At 47.8% G+C, this 17,312-nt stretch overlaps 1 protein-coding gene across 1 annotated transcript in view; it reads left to right on the top strand.

Annotated features, from left to right (window-relative positions):
* Positions 1-17,312, top strand: part of IARS1 (isoleucyl-tRNA synthetase 1) — a 513,623-nt gene that overhangs the window by 155,819 nt on the left and 340,492 nt on the right. The window contains exon 11 of the mRNA XM_063941580.1: positions 16,104-16,195. Within this exon, the coding sequence (XP_063797650.1) occupies positions 16,104-16,195 (92 nt within the window). The remainder of the gene's footprint in view (positions 1-16,103; positions 16,196-17,312) is intronic.

The following is a 17,312-nucleotide window of genomic DNA, read 5'->3' as shown; positions in this document are numbered from 1 at the left end:
CAAAGATGGGAAGAACGTCCCCTTCCGGCCATCTCGGTGGTGTTCATCTCAGGGATTCTCAACTGGAAGGTGGACTTCTCAGCCGTCACGATGTACACGCCGGAGAGTGGGCTCTGCACCCAGAAGTCTTCCAGATCCTCGTGGATGAATGGGGCCTACTGCTGCTGGCGCCCAAAATGGCTGCCTCACCTATTAGATGCTCCTGATCATCTCCATAAAACAGCTTAAATTCACCACAACTGACCTATGAATCATCATAAATATCCAAGGACTTACCTTTAACTTGTACTACGCGGACATCTCCTCAAAACCAACGGATCGCATTCCTGCGCTGAGATACGCACTAGATTGAAACCTCTGCATCTCTCCACGGAGAAGTCCTTCAGTTTGGAATTTACTGTACTCTACATTGGACATCCCAGATAAGGTACTGTGGACTACAATCTATCTTTGGCTCCATCCAGCCCCTCCCTAAGACATCATCCACCTCTGTTCTCTGAGCAACAAATAACTCTGACTTCTTGCATTAATCAACTAATATCAGTATATTCAGGCTCTGAATTGCTGAAGGGTCACTGTTCATTCCAAACTGCATGATCCATTCTCCAGGACACATGTTATCACTACCCCCACAAGAAATCTACTTCAGAGGCCTCTCACACTGAGACTTTTCACACCTACACAATAGGAATTGGATTCTATCTCTTTTCCACAAGCCTGCTCTATCCTGGAATAACTGACTAAATCAGCAACAGAAAAGCAAAGTTACTTTATTCATCACTCTGCCCATGAACCCATTCTAATTTTTAGATCACATACCGAATTTGGGGGGGGGGGGGGGGGATGAACACACACAAAAAAAAGACACTGCTTTCTCTCCCTCTTTCATCCTCATATGCAGCTCATACTTATAGTAATCTGTCATTGATGACCCAATGTATACGTATTCCTCCAGCTTCATTCTTTCGCTCTGCCCACCACATTCCGCAGTTCCTGTTACACCATCACATGCTTCTATCCTCCAATCCCTTGGCATTTTAAAAAGAAAACACAGGCGCATTCGTGGGAAGCGGGCAGGCCGAAAACTTATTTTCCCCGGTAACCACCTACGTCCTTTGCCCACCTGCTCACCCCCAGCTTAAAAAAACAATCAAATAGAAGTGATACCCAAAAGACGGCGCTGTGCTTGGAAGAACAGAACTGTCAATTCTCGCTTTGTGACCCTCATACCCAGACCTCATGCACCGAACATAAAGAAAACTGAAGGCCCTCTGGTACGCCCAATCAGGTCTGTCCTTTGTAATGCCAGATCTATAAGAAACAAGACTGCAACAATTGCTGACCTTATTGAATCTGCAGATCTAGCCTGTATTACAGAGACCTGGCTAGATGAAAATGGAGCACCTGTATTGGAGGCTGCGGTCCCAACAAACTACTCTGTCATCCACAACCCAAGACTGGACCGCAGGGGTGGCGGGGTGGCTATCTGCTTCAAAAAAGTACTTAAACTTAGGGTCCACCCTATTGAAATTACTCGCTCATTCGAGTGCATTGCTGCCCAGAGTTCGACAGGATTAGGTTTCAGAGTACTTCTCATTTACCGGCCCACTGGAGATGGAAAGATATTTCTACAAGAAATTGCAGACACTGTTGCTGGCCTGGTTCTGGAACATCAAAGATGGCTCATCCTCGGGGATTTCAATGCATGGGTGGATGATGAGCTCTCACGCCTTGGCCAAGACCACCTGTGCACAATGAATGGTCTGGGCTTCACACAGGTCATTCCCTCTGCCACACATAAAAGTGGACACACTCTTGATCTTGTCTTTTAGATTGGATTAGAAGTCACTGTCCTAAAAATAAACCCAGTCATCTGGTCAGACCACCACTCCCTTTGGTTCTTAGTTGTAACCCCTCAAATAAGATCTCTGCCCATGGCGTTGACCAGGTATCGTCCAAGGAGGGGTATGCCTCCCCAGGCTCTTGCAGAAAATCTGGATCTCTCTGCTATACTGGGTGCCTGTGAAGATCCCTGTTCCCTAGTCCGTTATTATAATAGGGATGTTATGGCTGCAATTTATATCATCGCCCCTGTGCGTATAAGACCTCGTAAACCACAACGTCGAGCTCCCTGGTTCAACAACAGTGTTAGTGAGCTCAAGAAAAGGGGGTGTAGACTGGGAAGACGATGGAGGAAGACTAACCTAGTGGATGACAAAATAAAACTAATAAAGCATAACGAAGAATATCAATCGACAATCCCTCGTAAGAAATCACAGTTCCTGTCAAATGAGATTACGGCAGAAAACAATAGGCCTGCTCAACTTTTCCGCACAGTGGAGATGCTTTGCAAGCCAGCATGCCTGCAGACTGATGAAACCATCCCAGGCAAGATGCAATGAGTTTGCAAACTTCTTTGCAGATAAAATATCCACCATCTGGGCTGGAATCTCCACAGTGCCATCAAAGGAGTGCCAAACTACAAAGCCTACCAATATAAGCCACCTGCCTTCATGGACCAGCTTTAACCCAATGGATGCAAAGAACACTGCTGAAATTGCTCGGATTTTGCGTCCCACCACCTGTGATCTGGACCCGGCCTCAACCAAGCTTCTAATAGGTTGTATGGATATAATTGATCCTGTCTTTGCAAAAATTGTTCAATGCTCTTTGCAAACAGACATTTTTCCTGGATCCCTAAAGGAAGCAACTGTTAGACCTCTTCTTAAAAAACCTAATTTAGATCCCGACTGCATGACCAACTATAGACCACTATCAAACCTTCCTTTTCTAGGAAAGGTTATTGAGAAAGTGGCGCAAATCAACTAGAAACCGGCCTGGCAACCCATGATATCTATGATCCATCCCAGTCAGGATTCAGGAGAAGACATAGCACTGAAACAGCCCTTGTGTGTGTGTGTTAAATGATCTTCTGATGACAAGAGACAGAGGTGACTGTTCAATATTAATCCTTCTGGATCTCTCTGCAGCATTTGATACTGTGGACCATGGGCTTCTGATTGAGCGACTGATATATTTTCTTTCTCATCCACTAGGGGTCACTGGAGTACTCTTGGGATATGGACGGCTTCCGCAGGAACAGGGCACTGAATATTTAAATTTAGAACTCTCCACCCCTCCATATCCCAAAGTACCTCAATGTTTTTTCTGTGCTCGACGTAGCAACAGGCTTGTGTGGACCTTCCACACTTATTTTGAATATATTTTTATTTATTTTTATTTTTCTCTGACGTCCTAGTGGATGCTGGGACTCCGTCAGGACCATGGGGAATAGCGGCTCCGCAGGAGACAGGGCACAAAATTTAAAAGTTTGACCACTAGGTGGTGTGTACTGGCTCCTCCCCCTATGACCCTCCTCCAAGCCTCAGTTAGGTTTTTGTGCCCGTCCGAGCAGGGTGCAATCTAGGTGGCTCTCATAAAGAGCTGCTTAGAGTAAAAGTTTTGATAGGTTTCTTATTTTCAGTGAGTCCTGCTGGCAACAGGCTCACTGCAACGAGGGACCTAGGGGAGAAGGAGTGAACTCACCTGCGTGCAGGATGGATTTGCTTCTTAGGCTACTGGACACTAGCTCCAGAGGGACGATCACAGGTACAGCCTGGATGGGTCACCGGAGCCGCGCCGCCGACCCCCTTGCAGATGCCGAAGTAAGAAGAGGTCCAGAAACCGGCGGCTGAAGGCTTTTCAGTCTTCATGAGGTAGCGCACAGCACTGCAGCTGTGCGCCATTGCGCTCAGGCACACTTCACACTAGCGGTCACGGAGGGTGCAGGGCGCTGGGGGGGGCGCCCTGGGCAGCAATGAGATTACCTTTCTGGCTAAAAAGAATACATCACATATAGTCCCTGAGGCTATATGGATGTATTTCACCCCTGCCAGGTCTCAGAAAAACCGGGAGAAGAGCCCGCCGGAATAGGGGGCGGGGCCTATCTCCTCAGCACACAGCGCCATTTTCCTACACAGCTCCGCTGCTAGGAAGGCTCCCAGGCTCTCCCCTGCACTGCACTACAGAAACAGGGTAAAAAACAGAGAGGGGGGGCATTTTTTGGCGATATTATATATATTTAAGCAGCTATAAGGAAACAACACTTATATAAGGTTGTTCCTATATAATTATAGCGCTTTGGTGTGTGCTGGCAAACTCTCCCTCTGTCTCCCCAAAGGGCTAGTGGGGTCCTGTCTTCTATCAGAGCATTCCCTGTGTGTCTGCTGTGTCGGTACGTGTGTGTCGACATGTATGAGGACGATGTTGGTGTGGAGGCGGAGCAATTGCCGGTAATGGTGATGTCACCCCCTAGGGAGTCGACACCGGAATGGATGGCTTTGTTTATGGAATTACGTGATAATGTCAGCACGCTGCAAAAGTCGGTTGACGACATGAGACGGCCGACAAACCAATTAGCACCTGTACAGGCGTCTCAAACACCGTCAGGGGCTGTAAAACGCCCTTTGCCTCAGTCGGTCGACACAGACCCAGACACGGACACCGAATCTAGTGTCGACGGTGAAGAAACTAACGTATTTTCCAGTAGGGCCACACGTTATATGATCACGGCAATGAAGGAGGCTTTGCATATCTCTGATACTGCAAGTACCACAAAAAGGGGTATTATGTGGGGTCTGAAAAAACTACCTGTAGTTTTTCCTGAATCAGAGGAATTGAATGACGTGTGTGATGAAGCGTGGGTTACCCCTGATAAAAAACTGCTAATTTCAAAGAAGTTATTGGCATTATACCCTTTCCCGCCAGAGGTTAGGGCGCGCTGGGAAACACCCCCTAGGGTGGACAAGGCGCTCACACGTTTATCCAAACAAGTGGCGTTACCGTCTCCTGATACGGCCGCCCTCAAGGATCCAGCTGATAGGAGGCTGGAAAATACTCTAAAAAGTATATACACACATACTGGTGTTATACTGCGACCAGCCATCGCCTCAGCCTGGATGTGCAGTGCTGGGGTGGCTTGGTCGGAGTCCCTGACTGAAAATATTGATACCCTGGATAGGGACAGTATTTTATTGACTATAGAGCAATTAAAGGATGCATTCCTTTATATGCGAGATGCACAGAGAGATATCTGCACTCTGGCATCAAGAGTAAGTGCGATGTCCATATCTGCCAGAAGAAGTCTATGGACACGACAGTGGTCAGGCGATGCGGATTCCAAACGGCATATGGAAGTATTACCGTATAAAGGGGAGGAATTATTTGGGGTCGGTCTATCGGATTTGGTAGCCACGGCAACAGCCGGGAAGTCCACCTTTTTACCTCAAGTCCCCTCCCAACAGAAAAAGCCGCAGTCTTTTCAGCCGCAGTCCTTTCGTTCCTATAAGAACAAGCGAGCAAAAGGACATTCATATTTGCCCCGAGGCAAAGGAAAGGGTAAGAGACTGCACCAAGCAGCCCCTTCCCAGGAGCAGAAGTCCTCCCCGGCTTCTGCAAAGGCCTCAGCATGACGCTGGGACCTTACAAGCGGACTCAGGGGCGGTGGGGGGTCGCCTCAAGAATTTCAGCGCACAGTGGGCTCACTCGCAGGTGGACCCCTGGATCCTGCAGGTAGTATCTCAGGGTTACAGGTTGGAATTCGAGAAGTCTCCCCCTCGCCGGTTCCTAAAGTCTGCTTTGCCAACGTCTCCCTCCGACAGGGCGACGGTATTGGAAGCCATTCACAAGCTGTATTCTCAGCAGGTGATAGTCAAGGTACCCCTTCTACAACAGGGAAAGGGGTATTACTCCACGCTATTTGTGGTACTGAAGCCGGACGGCTCGGTAAGACCTATTTTAAATCTGAAATCTCTGAACCTGTACATACAAAAATTCAAGTTCAAGATGGAGTCACTCAGAGCAGTGATAGCGAATCTGGAAGAAGGGGATTTTATGGTGTCCTTGGACATCAAGGATGCTTACCTTCATGTCCCAATTTGCCCTTCACACCAAGGGTTCCTCAGGTTCGTGGTACAAAACTGTCATTATCAGTTTCAGACGCTGCCGTTTGGATTGTCCACGGCACCCAGGGTCTTTACCAAGGTGATGGCCGAAATGATGATCCTTCTTCGAAGAGAAGGCGTATTAATTATCCCTTACTTGGACGATCTCCTGATAAGGGCAAGATCCAGAGAACAGCTGGAGGTCGGAGTAGCACTAACTCAAGTAGTGCTCCAACAGCACGGGTGGATTCTGAATTTTCCAAAATCCCAACTGATCCCGACGACACGTCTGCTGTTCCTAGGGATGATTCTGGACACTGTTCAGAAAAAGGTATTTCTTCCAGAGGAGAAAGCCAGGGAGTTATCCGAACTAGTCAGGAACCTCCTAAAACCAGGGACAGTGTCTGTGCATCAATGCACAAGAGTCCTGGGAAAAATGGTGGCTTCTTACGAAGCGATTCCATTCGGCAGATTCCATGCACGAATTTTTCAGTGGGATCTGCTAGACAAATGGTCCGGATCGCATCTGCAGATGCATCAGCGGATAAAATTGTCGACAAGGACAAGGGTCTCTCTGCTATGGTGGTTGCAGAGTGCTCATCTGTTGGAGGGCCGCAGATTCGGCATACAGAACTGGGTCCTAGTGACCACGGATGCCAGCCTGAGAGGCTGGGGAGCAGTCACACAAGGAAGAAACTTCCAGGGCGTGTGGTCAAGCCTGGAAACGTCTCTTCACATAAATATACTGGAACTAAGAGCAATCTACAATGCTCTAAGCCTGGCAAAACCTCTGCTTCAGGGTCAGCCGGTGTTGATCCAGTCGGACAACATCACGGCAGTCGCCCACGTAAACAGACAGGGCGGCACAAGAAGCAGGAGGGCAATGGCAGAAGCTGCAAGGATTCTTCGCTGGGCGGAAAATCATGTGATAGCACTGTCGGCAGTGTTCATTCCGGGAGTGGACAACTGGGAAGCAGACTTCCTCAGCAGACACGATCTTCACCCGGGAGAGTGGGGACTTCATCCAGAAGTCTTCCACATGATTGTGGTCCATTGGGAAAGACCAATGGTGGACATGATGGCGTCCCGCCTCAACAAAAAACTGGACAGGTATTGCGCCAGGTCAAGAGATCCTCAGGCAATAGCTGTGGACGCTCTGGTAACGCCATGGGTGTACCAGTCAGTGTATGTGTTCCCTCCTCTGCCTCTCATACCCAAGGTACTGAGAATTATACGGCAAAGGGGAGTAAGAACGATACTAGTGGCTCCGGACTGGCCAAGAAGGACTTGGTACCCGGAACTTCAGGAGATGCTCACGGAAGATCCGTGGCCTCTACCTCTAAGAAGGGATCTGCTTCAGCAGGGACCGTGTCTATTCCAAGACTTACCGCGGCTGCGTTTGACGGCATGACGGTTGAACGCCGGATCCTAAAGGAAAAAGGCATTCCGGAAGAGGTCATCCCTACCCTGGTCAAAGCCAGGAAGGAGGTGACTGCACAACATTATCACCGCATTTGGAGAAAATATGTTGCGTGGTGTGAGGCCAGGAAGGCCCCGACAGAGGAATTTCAACTGGGTCGATTCCTACATTTCCTGCAAACAGGATTGTCTATGGGTCTCAAATTAGGGTCCATTAAGGTTCAAATTTCGGCCCTGTCGATTTTCTTCCAGAAAGAATTGGCTTCAGTTCCTGAAGTCCAGACTTTTGTAAAAGGAGTACTACATATACAGCCCCCGGTTGTGCCTCCAGTGGCTCCGTGGGACCTTAATGTAGTTTTGGATTTTCTCAAATCCCATTGGTTTGAGCCACTCAAATCGGTAGATTTGAAATATCTTACATGGAAAGTAACCATGCTACTGGCCCTGGCTTCAGCCAGGAGAGTGTCAGAATTGGCGGCTTTGTCGTATAAAAGCCCATATCTGATTTTCCATTCTGACAGGGCAGAATTGAGGACGCGTCCTCATTTTCTGCCTAAGGTGGTATCAGCGTTTCCCCTGAACCAGCCTATTGTGGTGCCTGCGGCTACTAGCGATTTGGAGGATTCCAAGTTGCTGGACGTTGTCAGAGCATTGAAAATATATATTTCAAGGACGGCTGGAGTCAGAAAATCTGACTCGCTGTTTATACTATATGCACCCAACAAGATGGGTGCTCCTGCTTCTAAGCAGACGATAGCTCGTTGGATTTGTAGCACAATTCAACTGGCACATTCTGTGGCAGGCCTGCCACAGCCTAAATCTGTCAATGCCCACTCCACAAGGAAGGTGGGCTCATCTTGGGCGGCTGCCCGAGGGGTCTCGGCATTACAACTCTGCCGAGCAGCTACGTGGTCAGGGGAGAACACGTTTGTAAAATTCTACAAATTTGATACCCTGGCTAAGGAGGACCTGGAGTTCTCTCATTCGGTGCTGCAGAGTCATCCGCACTCTCCCGCCCGTTTGGGAGCTTTGGTATAATCCCCATGGTCCTGACGGAGTCCCAGCATCCACTAGGACGTCAGAGAAAATAAGATTTTACTTACCGATAAATCTATTTCTCATAGTCCGTAGTGGATGCTGGGCTCCCATCCCAAGTGCGGATTGTCTGCAATACTTGTACATAGTTATTGTTACAAAAAAATCGGGTTGTTTATTGTTGTGAGCCATCTTTTCAGAGGCTCCTACGTTATCATACTGTTAACTGGGTTCAGATCACAAGTTGTACGGTGTGATTGGTGTGGCTGGTATGAGTCTTACCCGGGATTCAAAATCCTTCCTTATTGTGTACGCTCGTCCGGGCACAGTATCCTAACTGAGGCTTGGAGGAGGGTCATAGGGGGAGGAGCCAGTACACACCACCTAGTGGTCAAACTTTTAAATTTTGTGCCCTGTCTCCTGCGGAGCCGCTATTCCCCATGGTCCTGACGGAGTCCCAGCATCCACTACGGACTATGAGAAATAGATTTATCGGTAAGTAAAATCTTATTTTTTTCACTTTATCCACATTCCTTCCCCCCTTCCAAAAGGCGAGGGTCCGGGATAGTGGAAGCTGCTACAAGCAGCTTTGGCGTGTCGGTCATCACTACAGAGCACCCTCATAGCCAAGTGCAGACTACCTGCAGAAAAGGCTGGACGGAGCTTGCAGAGAAGCACCGTCATAGCCCTTACCACAGGCGTCCAGGTATGTTGGGGGACGGGGCGGTCAGCTCACGCTGCCGCCCCGCTGTTTGGGGACACTGTTTTGTGAAGCGCTGCCCGCCGCCGCTGATTCATGTTAAGCCGCTCAGCCGCCGCGCTGGCCGCACTGTCTTTAATCCATAGACGCCGCTTCACGGCTCTATGAAGCGCGCTCCCCGGCTCCCGCTCCCCGGCTCCTTCTACACGCGACCACGGTTATTTGTAAGTTCCCTGGCTCCGTGTACTAGACAGCGGTACACGGAGCACGGGGAGGAGGAGAAGTCTCACAAAACACGCTGCTGAAGGGGGGGGAGAAAGTACCCATAGCAGCAGCAGTATACAAGGCTGCATGGGTTATATGACAGCATAGACTATTAAGTCTTTATTAACAGGATTTGTTATTAAACAGATTATTCCCAGGTTCTATAGGTGTTTCACAAAATTATAACCTGTACTGTGATTATCACTGTAAGCATGGCATGGGGGCCAATTTAACCATGCTTCCTGTTCTTCCTGTTGTGATTCCAGAACGTTCCTGTCCTACATCTCTACTCCACCGGATGGCGCAGAGGTGTTAGTGGGAATTTGGGATCACATTTCATATAGTACTGGCCACGTGCACTGCTCTTGGCCAGATATATATATATTACACACACCTTAGTACTATTTTACTGAGTCGTGCAAGTTGTCTGTCTTTGTGTATTGTATTGTCTGTCTGCATAATGAGTAAGGCACCAGCAAAAACTAAAAAGCAGTTTCACTGCAATGTCTGTAAGAGTGTGTTACCAGATGGATCTACCACATGTACAGTATGTTTTGTGAATTCGGTTACGAATACAATTTCTGCTCCGGTTTCAAAGCCGGTTTCAGTACCGGACGCTCCATGGGCTATGCTAACAGATGTCATGGCTGGATTGCAATCAGAATTGGCCGCCGCTCGACAAGAGCGGGAAGCGGCAAGATCTGAGTCTAGGGTGAGACCGCTAGAACTACCGGAGGGCGCTCAGCCTTGCCATAAGTCTAAGTCCATTTTGGGTAGAAGGGATAAATTTCAATTGTCTTATGATTTACCAGTTTCTGCTATGTTGCATTCTGACGATTCTATGCCAGACCTCACTGCACAAGATGAGGGTGAGGAGGGCGAAGTAGACCAGCAGTCAGATAGCGGAGATTTTGACAGCCCAGGAATTGATAATCTCATCAGAGCAGTGCGTCAGTCTCTGAAGTATACGGAAACTGAGGAGCCTCTGACAAATGATGAAGTCGTCTTTACTAAACGAAAGATCTCCAATGTGTTTTCCGGTTTCGGAATCTCTTAATAAGATGTTAGTAGAAACACGAAAGAATCCGGATAAACGGTTTTCTATACCTCGCAGATTTAAGTCTAGTTACCCGTTTCCAGAGTCTGTGACATGTACATGGGAGAATCCGCCAATGGTGGATTCGTCTGTGTCAAAACTTACAAAGAAATTAACCATACCAGTACCAACGGCTACTACGCTTAAAGACCCTTCAGACCGTAAAATAGAAGCTATGCTAAAGTCCATGTATATAGGGTGCCTTGTCATGCAAGCCACCGTATTTGGTGTTTCATGATGACAGAACGGAACTTCGGACGAATCCCGCTTTCTTACCAAAGGCGGTGTCATCTTTTCACATCAATCAACCAATAGTAGTTCCTGTGTTAACAGAAGATTCTGGAACTTTGGATGTGGTACGCGCATTACGCGTTTATGTATCCCGAACGTCTACAGTTCGTAAGACGGATACGTTGTTTGTTCTCTATGATGCTGCCAAGATGGGTTGGCCAGCTTCTAAGCAGACCTTATCCAGATGGATAAAACTGACCATACGTCGGGCTTACCTTCATGCTAGGTTACAGCCGCCTACATCAGTAACGGCTCATTCCACACGTTCTGTGGGAACTTCATGGACAGCTGGTCGTGGGGCTTCTACGACGCAGCTTTGCCGTGCGGCTACATGGTCATCAGTGCACACGTTTGTGCGCTTTTACAAGTTTGATACGTTTGCGGCATCAGCATCTAGCTTTGGCGGCCTAGTGTTACAGGTGCCAAACAGCTCTCCCGCCCACGGGGGATGCTTTGGTACGTCCCAAGAGTACTCCAGTGACCCCTAGTGGATGAAAAAGAAAATAGGATTTTGGTACTTACCAGGTAAATCCTTTTCTTTGAATCCATAGGGGGCACTGGACGCCCACCCAGAGCAGTTTTACCTGGTTTGTGGACAGTTCAGGGGATCTTATGGTAACACATTCTCACCGACTGGTTCAAAGTTTCAAGTTCTATCGGTTATGGTGTCAACTGTTTAGTTGTCAGTAACGTTATGTGTCAACTTTATTGTTGTCTGTTATGTTATATGTGATTCTCCATTGTCAACCTCTCTATCGCTCCTGTTCGGCTCAGTAAAAAACACTGAGGTACTCTGGGATATGGAGGGGTGGAGAGTTCTAAATTTAAATATTCAGTGCCCTGTTCCTGCGGAAGTTGTCCATATCCCAAGAGTACTCCAGTGCCCCCTATGGATTCAAAGAAAAGGATTTACCTGGTAAGTACCAAAATCCTATTTTTGTGGACTGGATGGCACAGTCCTAAGCTGGTTCAAATCATTTCTCACAGGCAGGTCACAGAGAGTATCGTCTGGATTATACTCATCACCACCAGTGCCATTGCCATGTGGTGTCCCACAAGGTTCTATACTATCCCCCATGCTTTTTGCAGTATACATGCTCCCATTGGGCGAAATAATCAGGCGCCATGGCCTGGTCTACCACTGCTATGCAGATGATACACAACTGTACTTGTCCTTTGCTCCGGCCACTAATATCCCAATAGCAACCCTAAATGGCTGTCTAGCTGAGCTCCAGAAGTGGATGAGTGCCAGTTGGCTGCTGCTGAACCCGGATAAAACAGAGGTCCTTATGATACGACCGCAACATCAAAGGACAAGACTGCAGCATAGCCAACCAACTGGACTTATACTCGGGGATTCAGAATTACAAACCACAGATCGTGTGCATAATCTTGGCGTTGACCTGGATGGTGGCTTGACACTTAAACATCAGTTATCAGCCACAATCAAATCCTCATTCTTTCACCTGAGGAACATAGTAGAATCAAGCACTTAATTCCCTCGGATGATCTGCCAAGTCATATATGCATTTGTATCATCTCGATTAGATTACTGTAATTCCCTCTACCTTGGTCTCCCAGCAAAAGAATTGCACCGCTTACAGCTGGTGCAAAACACAGCTGCCCGGCTGTTATCCAACAAGCCCCATGCTAGCCACATAACACCCATCCTCTACTCCCTTCACTGGCTGCCTGTAAGATGGCGAATCATCTTCAGGATTGGCTTACTGAGTTTCAAAGCACTACATGACCAGGGCCCAAGGTACCTGAAGCAGCTACTGACCCCATACTGCCCCACTCGATTACTGCGATCTGTAGATGAAGGACTTTTAGCAGTACCTAGAATCTCCCGTAATTCGTCTGGGGGTCGAGCTTTTAGTCATGCTGCTCAGACTCTATGGAACTCACTTCCCCGCACATTGCGAGAGGCCCCAACTATAGAATCCTTCAAAAGTAGACTCTAAGACTTTTCTGTTTACTCAAGAATTCCCAAAATGTCCCTTTAGTATCTTCATGCTTCTGTATTTTCTGAAAAGCTGTTCTGTACTTCATTATTTTCTGTACTATATTATGCTATGTATCGGTTAAGTGCCTTGAGTCCTATTTGAGAAAGAGCGCTATATAAATAAAATTATTATATTCTTATTACTGGACGTGGACCTCATGGCCTCATGACACAACCACAAAGTTCCCGTATATGGATCCAGGATCAGAGAACCCGAAGTAGCCTTCATGGATGTTCCGGCAGTGAAGTGGACCTTCCATCTGTCGTACTGCTTCCCTCTGGTCCTCCTCCTTACCAGTGTTCTTCACGGATTCAAGCAGGAAGGCAACAACATGCTGTTGTTAGCTCCGGTCTGGCCCAAGCGCCATTGGTTCACCGATCTACAGAGTCTCTCTCCATAGCCTATCCCTTTCCACTTCTGCTGCGACCAGACCTGTTGTCTCAAAGTCCCTTTCTGCACCCAGACTTACTGTAGCTAGTCTGTCTTTGACGGCGTGGCTCTTGAGTCATCCCTCCTAAAACCGAAGGGTTTCTCCCTCACTGATTCAAACCATGCTTAGGGCACGGAAGCCGGCATCAACCCGTATCTATTACCATGTGTGGCATACCTAATCCAGTGGTGTGCTGCTAGACACTTAGACCCTCTGTTTTTTTTAGTTTCCCGAATCCTTGCCTTTCTCCAAGCTGGATTGGATCTCTGACTGCCTGGCATCTCTGAAAGTGCAGGTCTCTGCTCCATCAGTCTGGTTCCAGCGACAAATTGCTCCACTTCCTTTCTTTAAGGTGTCCTCCATATTCAACCTCCCTTTGTCCCTCCAGTAGCTCTTTGGGATTTCTCAGTGGTTCTCCAGGTACTACAGGAGCCCCTGTTTGAACCTCTGGACAATGGACCTCAAGTGGCTGACAGCGAAGGCTCTTTTTATTCTGGCTATTGCAAATGCCCGAAGGGTGTCTGATTTAGGGGCGCTCTTCTGTTGCTCCCCCTTCCTGATATGCCATCGGGACAGAGCTGTCCCAACCTGGCTACCTCCCCGAGATATTGTCCAGTTTCCACCTTAACAAAGAAATCGTGGTTCCGGCCTTCAAATTCCTGTACCTCTTGGAGGGGGAGTCCTACTTGGATTTGGTTCATACTCTTTAGATTTATGTGGAACGTACTAACTCCATCAGGAAAACGGATTCCCTCTTTGTCCTATAAGGATTCCACAAGAGGAGCTGGCCAGCTAACAAACAGACTCTGAACAGCGGCGGTCGGGAGGTCAGAATACCGACCCTGGAATCGCGGTCACCAGAATGCCGGCAGGGGTCGTGCGTAATGAAGCCCCTACATCCCCTCCCTGGCTTACACGCAGGCTGGTCTCCCCTGTGTGTGTCTGCCCATTCTACTCGCTCTGTTGGTCCTTCGTGGATAGTCCGCCGTGGCGCTTCTGCTGAACAACTGTGCAAGGTGGCCACGTGGTCTTCTGTCCACACCTTTCTTAGGATCTGTGCTTTTGATATCTTTGCCTCTGAGGAGATGACCTTTGAGCGCCGCTTTCTCCTCTCTGCTTAGGAGCATCCCCTCCATTTATAATAACTGCTTTGGGACATCCCCAATGTCTTCCCTGTGTGACCCTGAAGAAGAAAATAAGAGTTATGGTAGACTTACCATGGATAACCTTTTTTCTTCGAGGTCCATATGATCCACAGGGCACCATCCCTGAGGAACCTGGCTTCTATGGGGTTTTCCTCTTGGTCACTAGTTACCTTCTCTGTTGTGTGAGAGAGTGATTCTTGTGTGTATTCTTGTGGGGTATAGAGGAGGGGGGACTGGAGCATCCTAGGACTTCAAAAGCTTTGGTACCCGTTCCTCTTAAACCACCTACACCCCAATGTCTTCCCTGTAGATCCTATGGACCACAAAAAAAAGTTAACCATGGCAAGTCTACCATAACTCTTATTTTCTCAAGTTAAGGGGTCAAAGATCCAGAATCTTAGGTTTTAGTGTTGAAGTTACTGAAGACCCGATAATTTGTGGGGAAACTTAAGATGGCGTCCATACTGTCATGCATAGATGCTATGGAACCAGAGCAGTTCCTTGTGTCTTTTGGTTATCAAAGATTCCTATATACCTATTCCTATCTGGGCCCTTCCATTTAGTCTATCCTCAGCCCCATCAGCACCCCTAGTTGCTTTGTTCAGAACAGAGGGATCACTGTCACACCCTCCCTTATAAACAGGGTTTCAGTAGTGCATTTTCCAATGTTCGGCACAGAGGATGATTTTCCTGAGCCTCTAATTCAACAGCAGGAGTCTAAAGGTGTTTCTTCTGGAGTCCAATATTGTCGCCCTGCCGATTCAGGCGCGGAGGCTCTGCCGATTCAGGCGCGGAAGCCCTGCCGATTACGGCGCGGAAGCCCACACCCATTCTTCACTGCATGCTGTTGCTGGTGAGCTTTGCTCAGTTATATTCACAGCTTCTTCAGTATTAAATCCTGGGACGGTGGTCCAGGGCCATTCATCGACATAACAGGCAGATTATCCGCTTAGACCCTCCTGATGCTTCTGTGTTGGTCTCAATCGCCCAGCCACCTTCATGGGCTACCCTTTCTCCATTTGGGAATAGGCAATAGTGAACAGAGAAGTTAGCCTCTTTGGTTGGGAGCAGTGACATTGAGTCTACAAATGCAGGGCCTTTGGTTCAGGGTGGGGACCCTCTTTCCACCCACCAATGTTCTGGAGTTTAGGGCGGTCATGAATGCCCTGACCCAAGCTCAGACTGTCCTGAAGGGGAGGCCTGCTTGGATTCAGTCCAATGGCCACATGGAAGACCAAGCAGCTCATGTCTTGAGCTGAGACGTTTGTACCAAAGACTTCAGTTCACCAAAGGGATGAAGACAGAGGGTGTTAGAATTCCTCAGTTGCCAGGGAGTGTGCGTTACATAAGGGATATTCTGCATGAGACAGCCCAGTGACATACCTCATGGCATGTGGTGGAGTTTGAATACAAGGTGCTATGATGCAGCAGATGCTATTTTATCCCCACGATAAGTTCCATTGTGCTATGTATGCAGACTCGGTCGCAAACATGAAAAAAAAAAAAATGTTGCGTATCAAATTTATCTGGGACTAAGACTCGTTTTTGGGTAAAAGGATACAAATAATATGGCTGGCTGTAGCAGAGTCGCATGGGACCTTGTGTCTCACGTCTTGCTGCATATTGAGGCTAGTTGTATGAGGACACGTGTATCCCATCCATAAGACACATCTAGGGAACTGTGCAGGTAAATGTGACAGCTTATTTCATTACAGGGTTGGACACTGTTTGAGTTGTGTGCTGCTCTCGTGTGACCATCATGTGTGTATCCACAGGACGCTGATAAAAACATTATAAAGCTACTGAAGGAGAAAGGCCGCCTGTTACACAGCAGCACATACAAACATAACTACCCGTTCTGCTGGAGGTGAGTACACAATACTGTGCTGTTATCCCACAGTAACTATCCCCAGTAACTGCAGTGTTCTCTCTCTCAGTAACTATCGCCAGTAACTGCAGTGTTCTCTCTCTCCCAGTAACTATCCCCAGTAACTGCATTGTTCTCTCTCTCAGTAACTATCCCCAGTAACTGCAGTGTTCTCTCTCTCAGTAACTATCCCCAGTAACTGCATTGTTCTCTCTCTCCCAGTAACTATCACCAGTAACTGCAGTCTTCTCTCTCTCTCTCCGTAACTATCCCCAGTAACTGCATTGTTCTCTCTCTCAGTAACTATCACCAGTAACTGCAGTCTTCTCTCTCTCTCTCAGTAACTATCCCCAGTAACTGCATTGTTCTCTCTCTCAGTAACTATCACCAGTAACTGCAGTGTTCTCTCTCTCAGTAACTATCCCCAGTAACTGCATTGTTCTCTCTCTCAGTAACTATCACCAGTAACTGCAGTCTTCTCTCTCTCTCTCAGTAACTATCCCCAGTAACTGCATTGTTCTCTCTCTCAGTAACTATCACCAGTAACTGCAGTGTTCTCTCTCTCTCAGTAACTATCCCCAGTAACTGCATTGTTCTCTCTCTCTCAGTAACTATCACCAGTAACTGCAGTCTTCTCTCTCTCTCAGTAACTATCCCCAGTAACTGCATTGTTCTCTCTCTCAGTAACTATCACCAGTAACTGCATTGTTCTCTCTCTCAGTAACTATCAGTAACTGCAGTGTTCTCTCTCTCAGTAACTATCACCAGTAACTGCAGTGTTCTCTCTCCCAGTAACTATCACCAGTAACTGCAGTGTTCTCTCTCTCAGTAACTATCCCCAGAAACTGCAGTGTTCTCTCTCCCAGTAACTATCACCAGTAACTGCATTGTTCTCTCTCTCAGTAACTATCATCAGTAACTGCATTGTTCTCTCTCTCTCCCAGTAACTATCACCAGTAACTGCAGTGTTCTCTCTCTCAGTAACTATCATCAGTAACTGCAGTGTACTCTCCCAGTAACTATCCCTAGTAACTGCAGTGGTCTCTCTCTCAGTAACTATCACCAGTAACTGCAGTGTTCTCTCTCTCTCAGTAACTATCCCCAGTAACTGCAGTGT

Source organism: Pseudophryne corroboree, chromosome 9, assembly GCF_028390025.1.
Source record: "Pseudophryne corroboree isolate aPseCor3 chromosome 9, aPseCor3.hap2, whole genome shotgun sequence".
NCBI classification, from domain to species: Eukaryota; Metazoa; Chordata; class Amphibia; order Anura; family Myobatrachidae; genus Pseudophryne; species Pseudophryne corroboree.
This window is presented reverse-complemented; position numbering and strand designations above follow the sequence as displayed.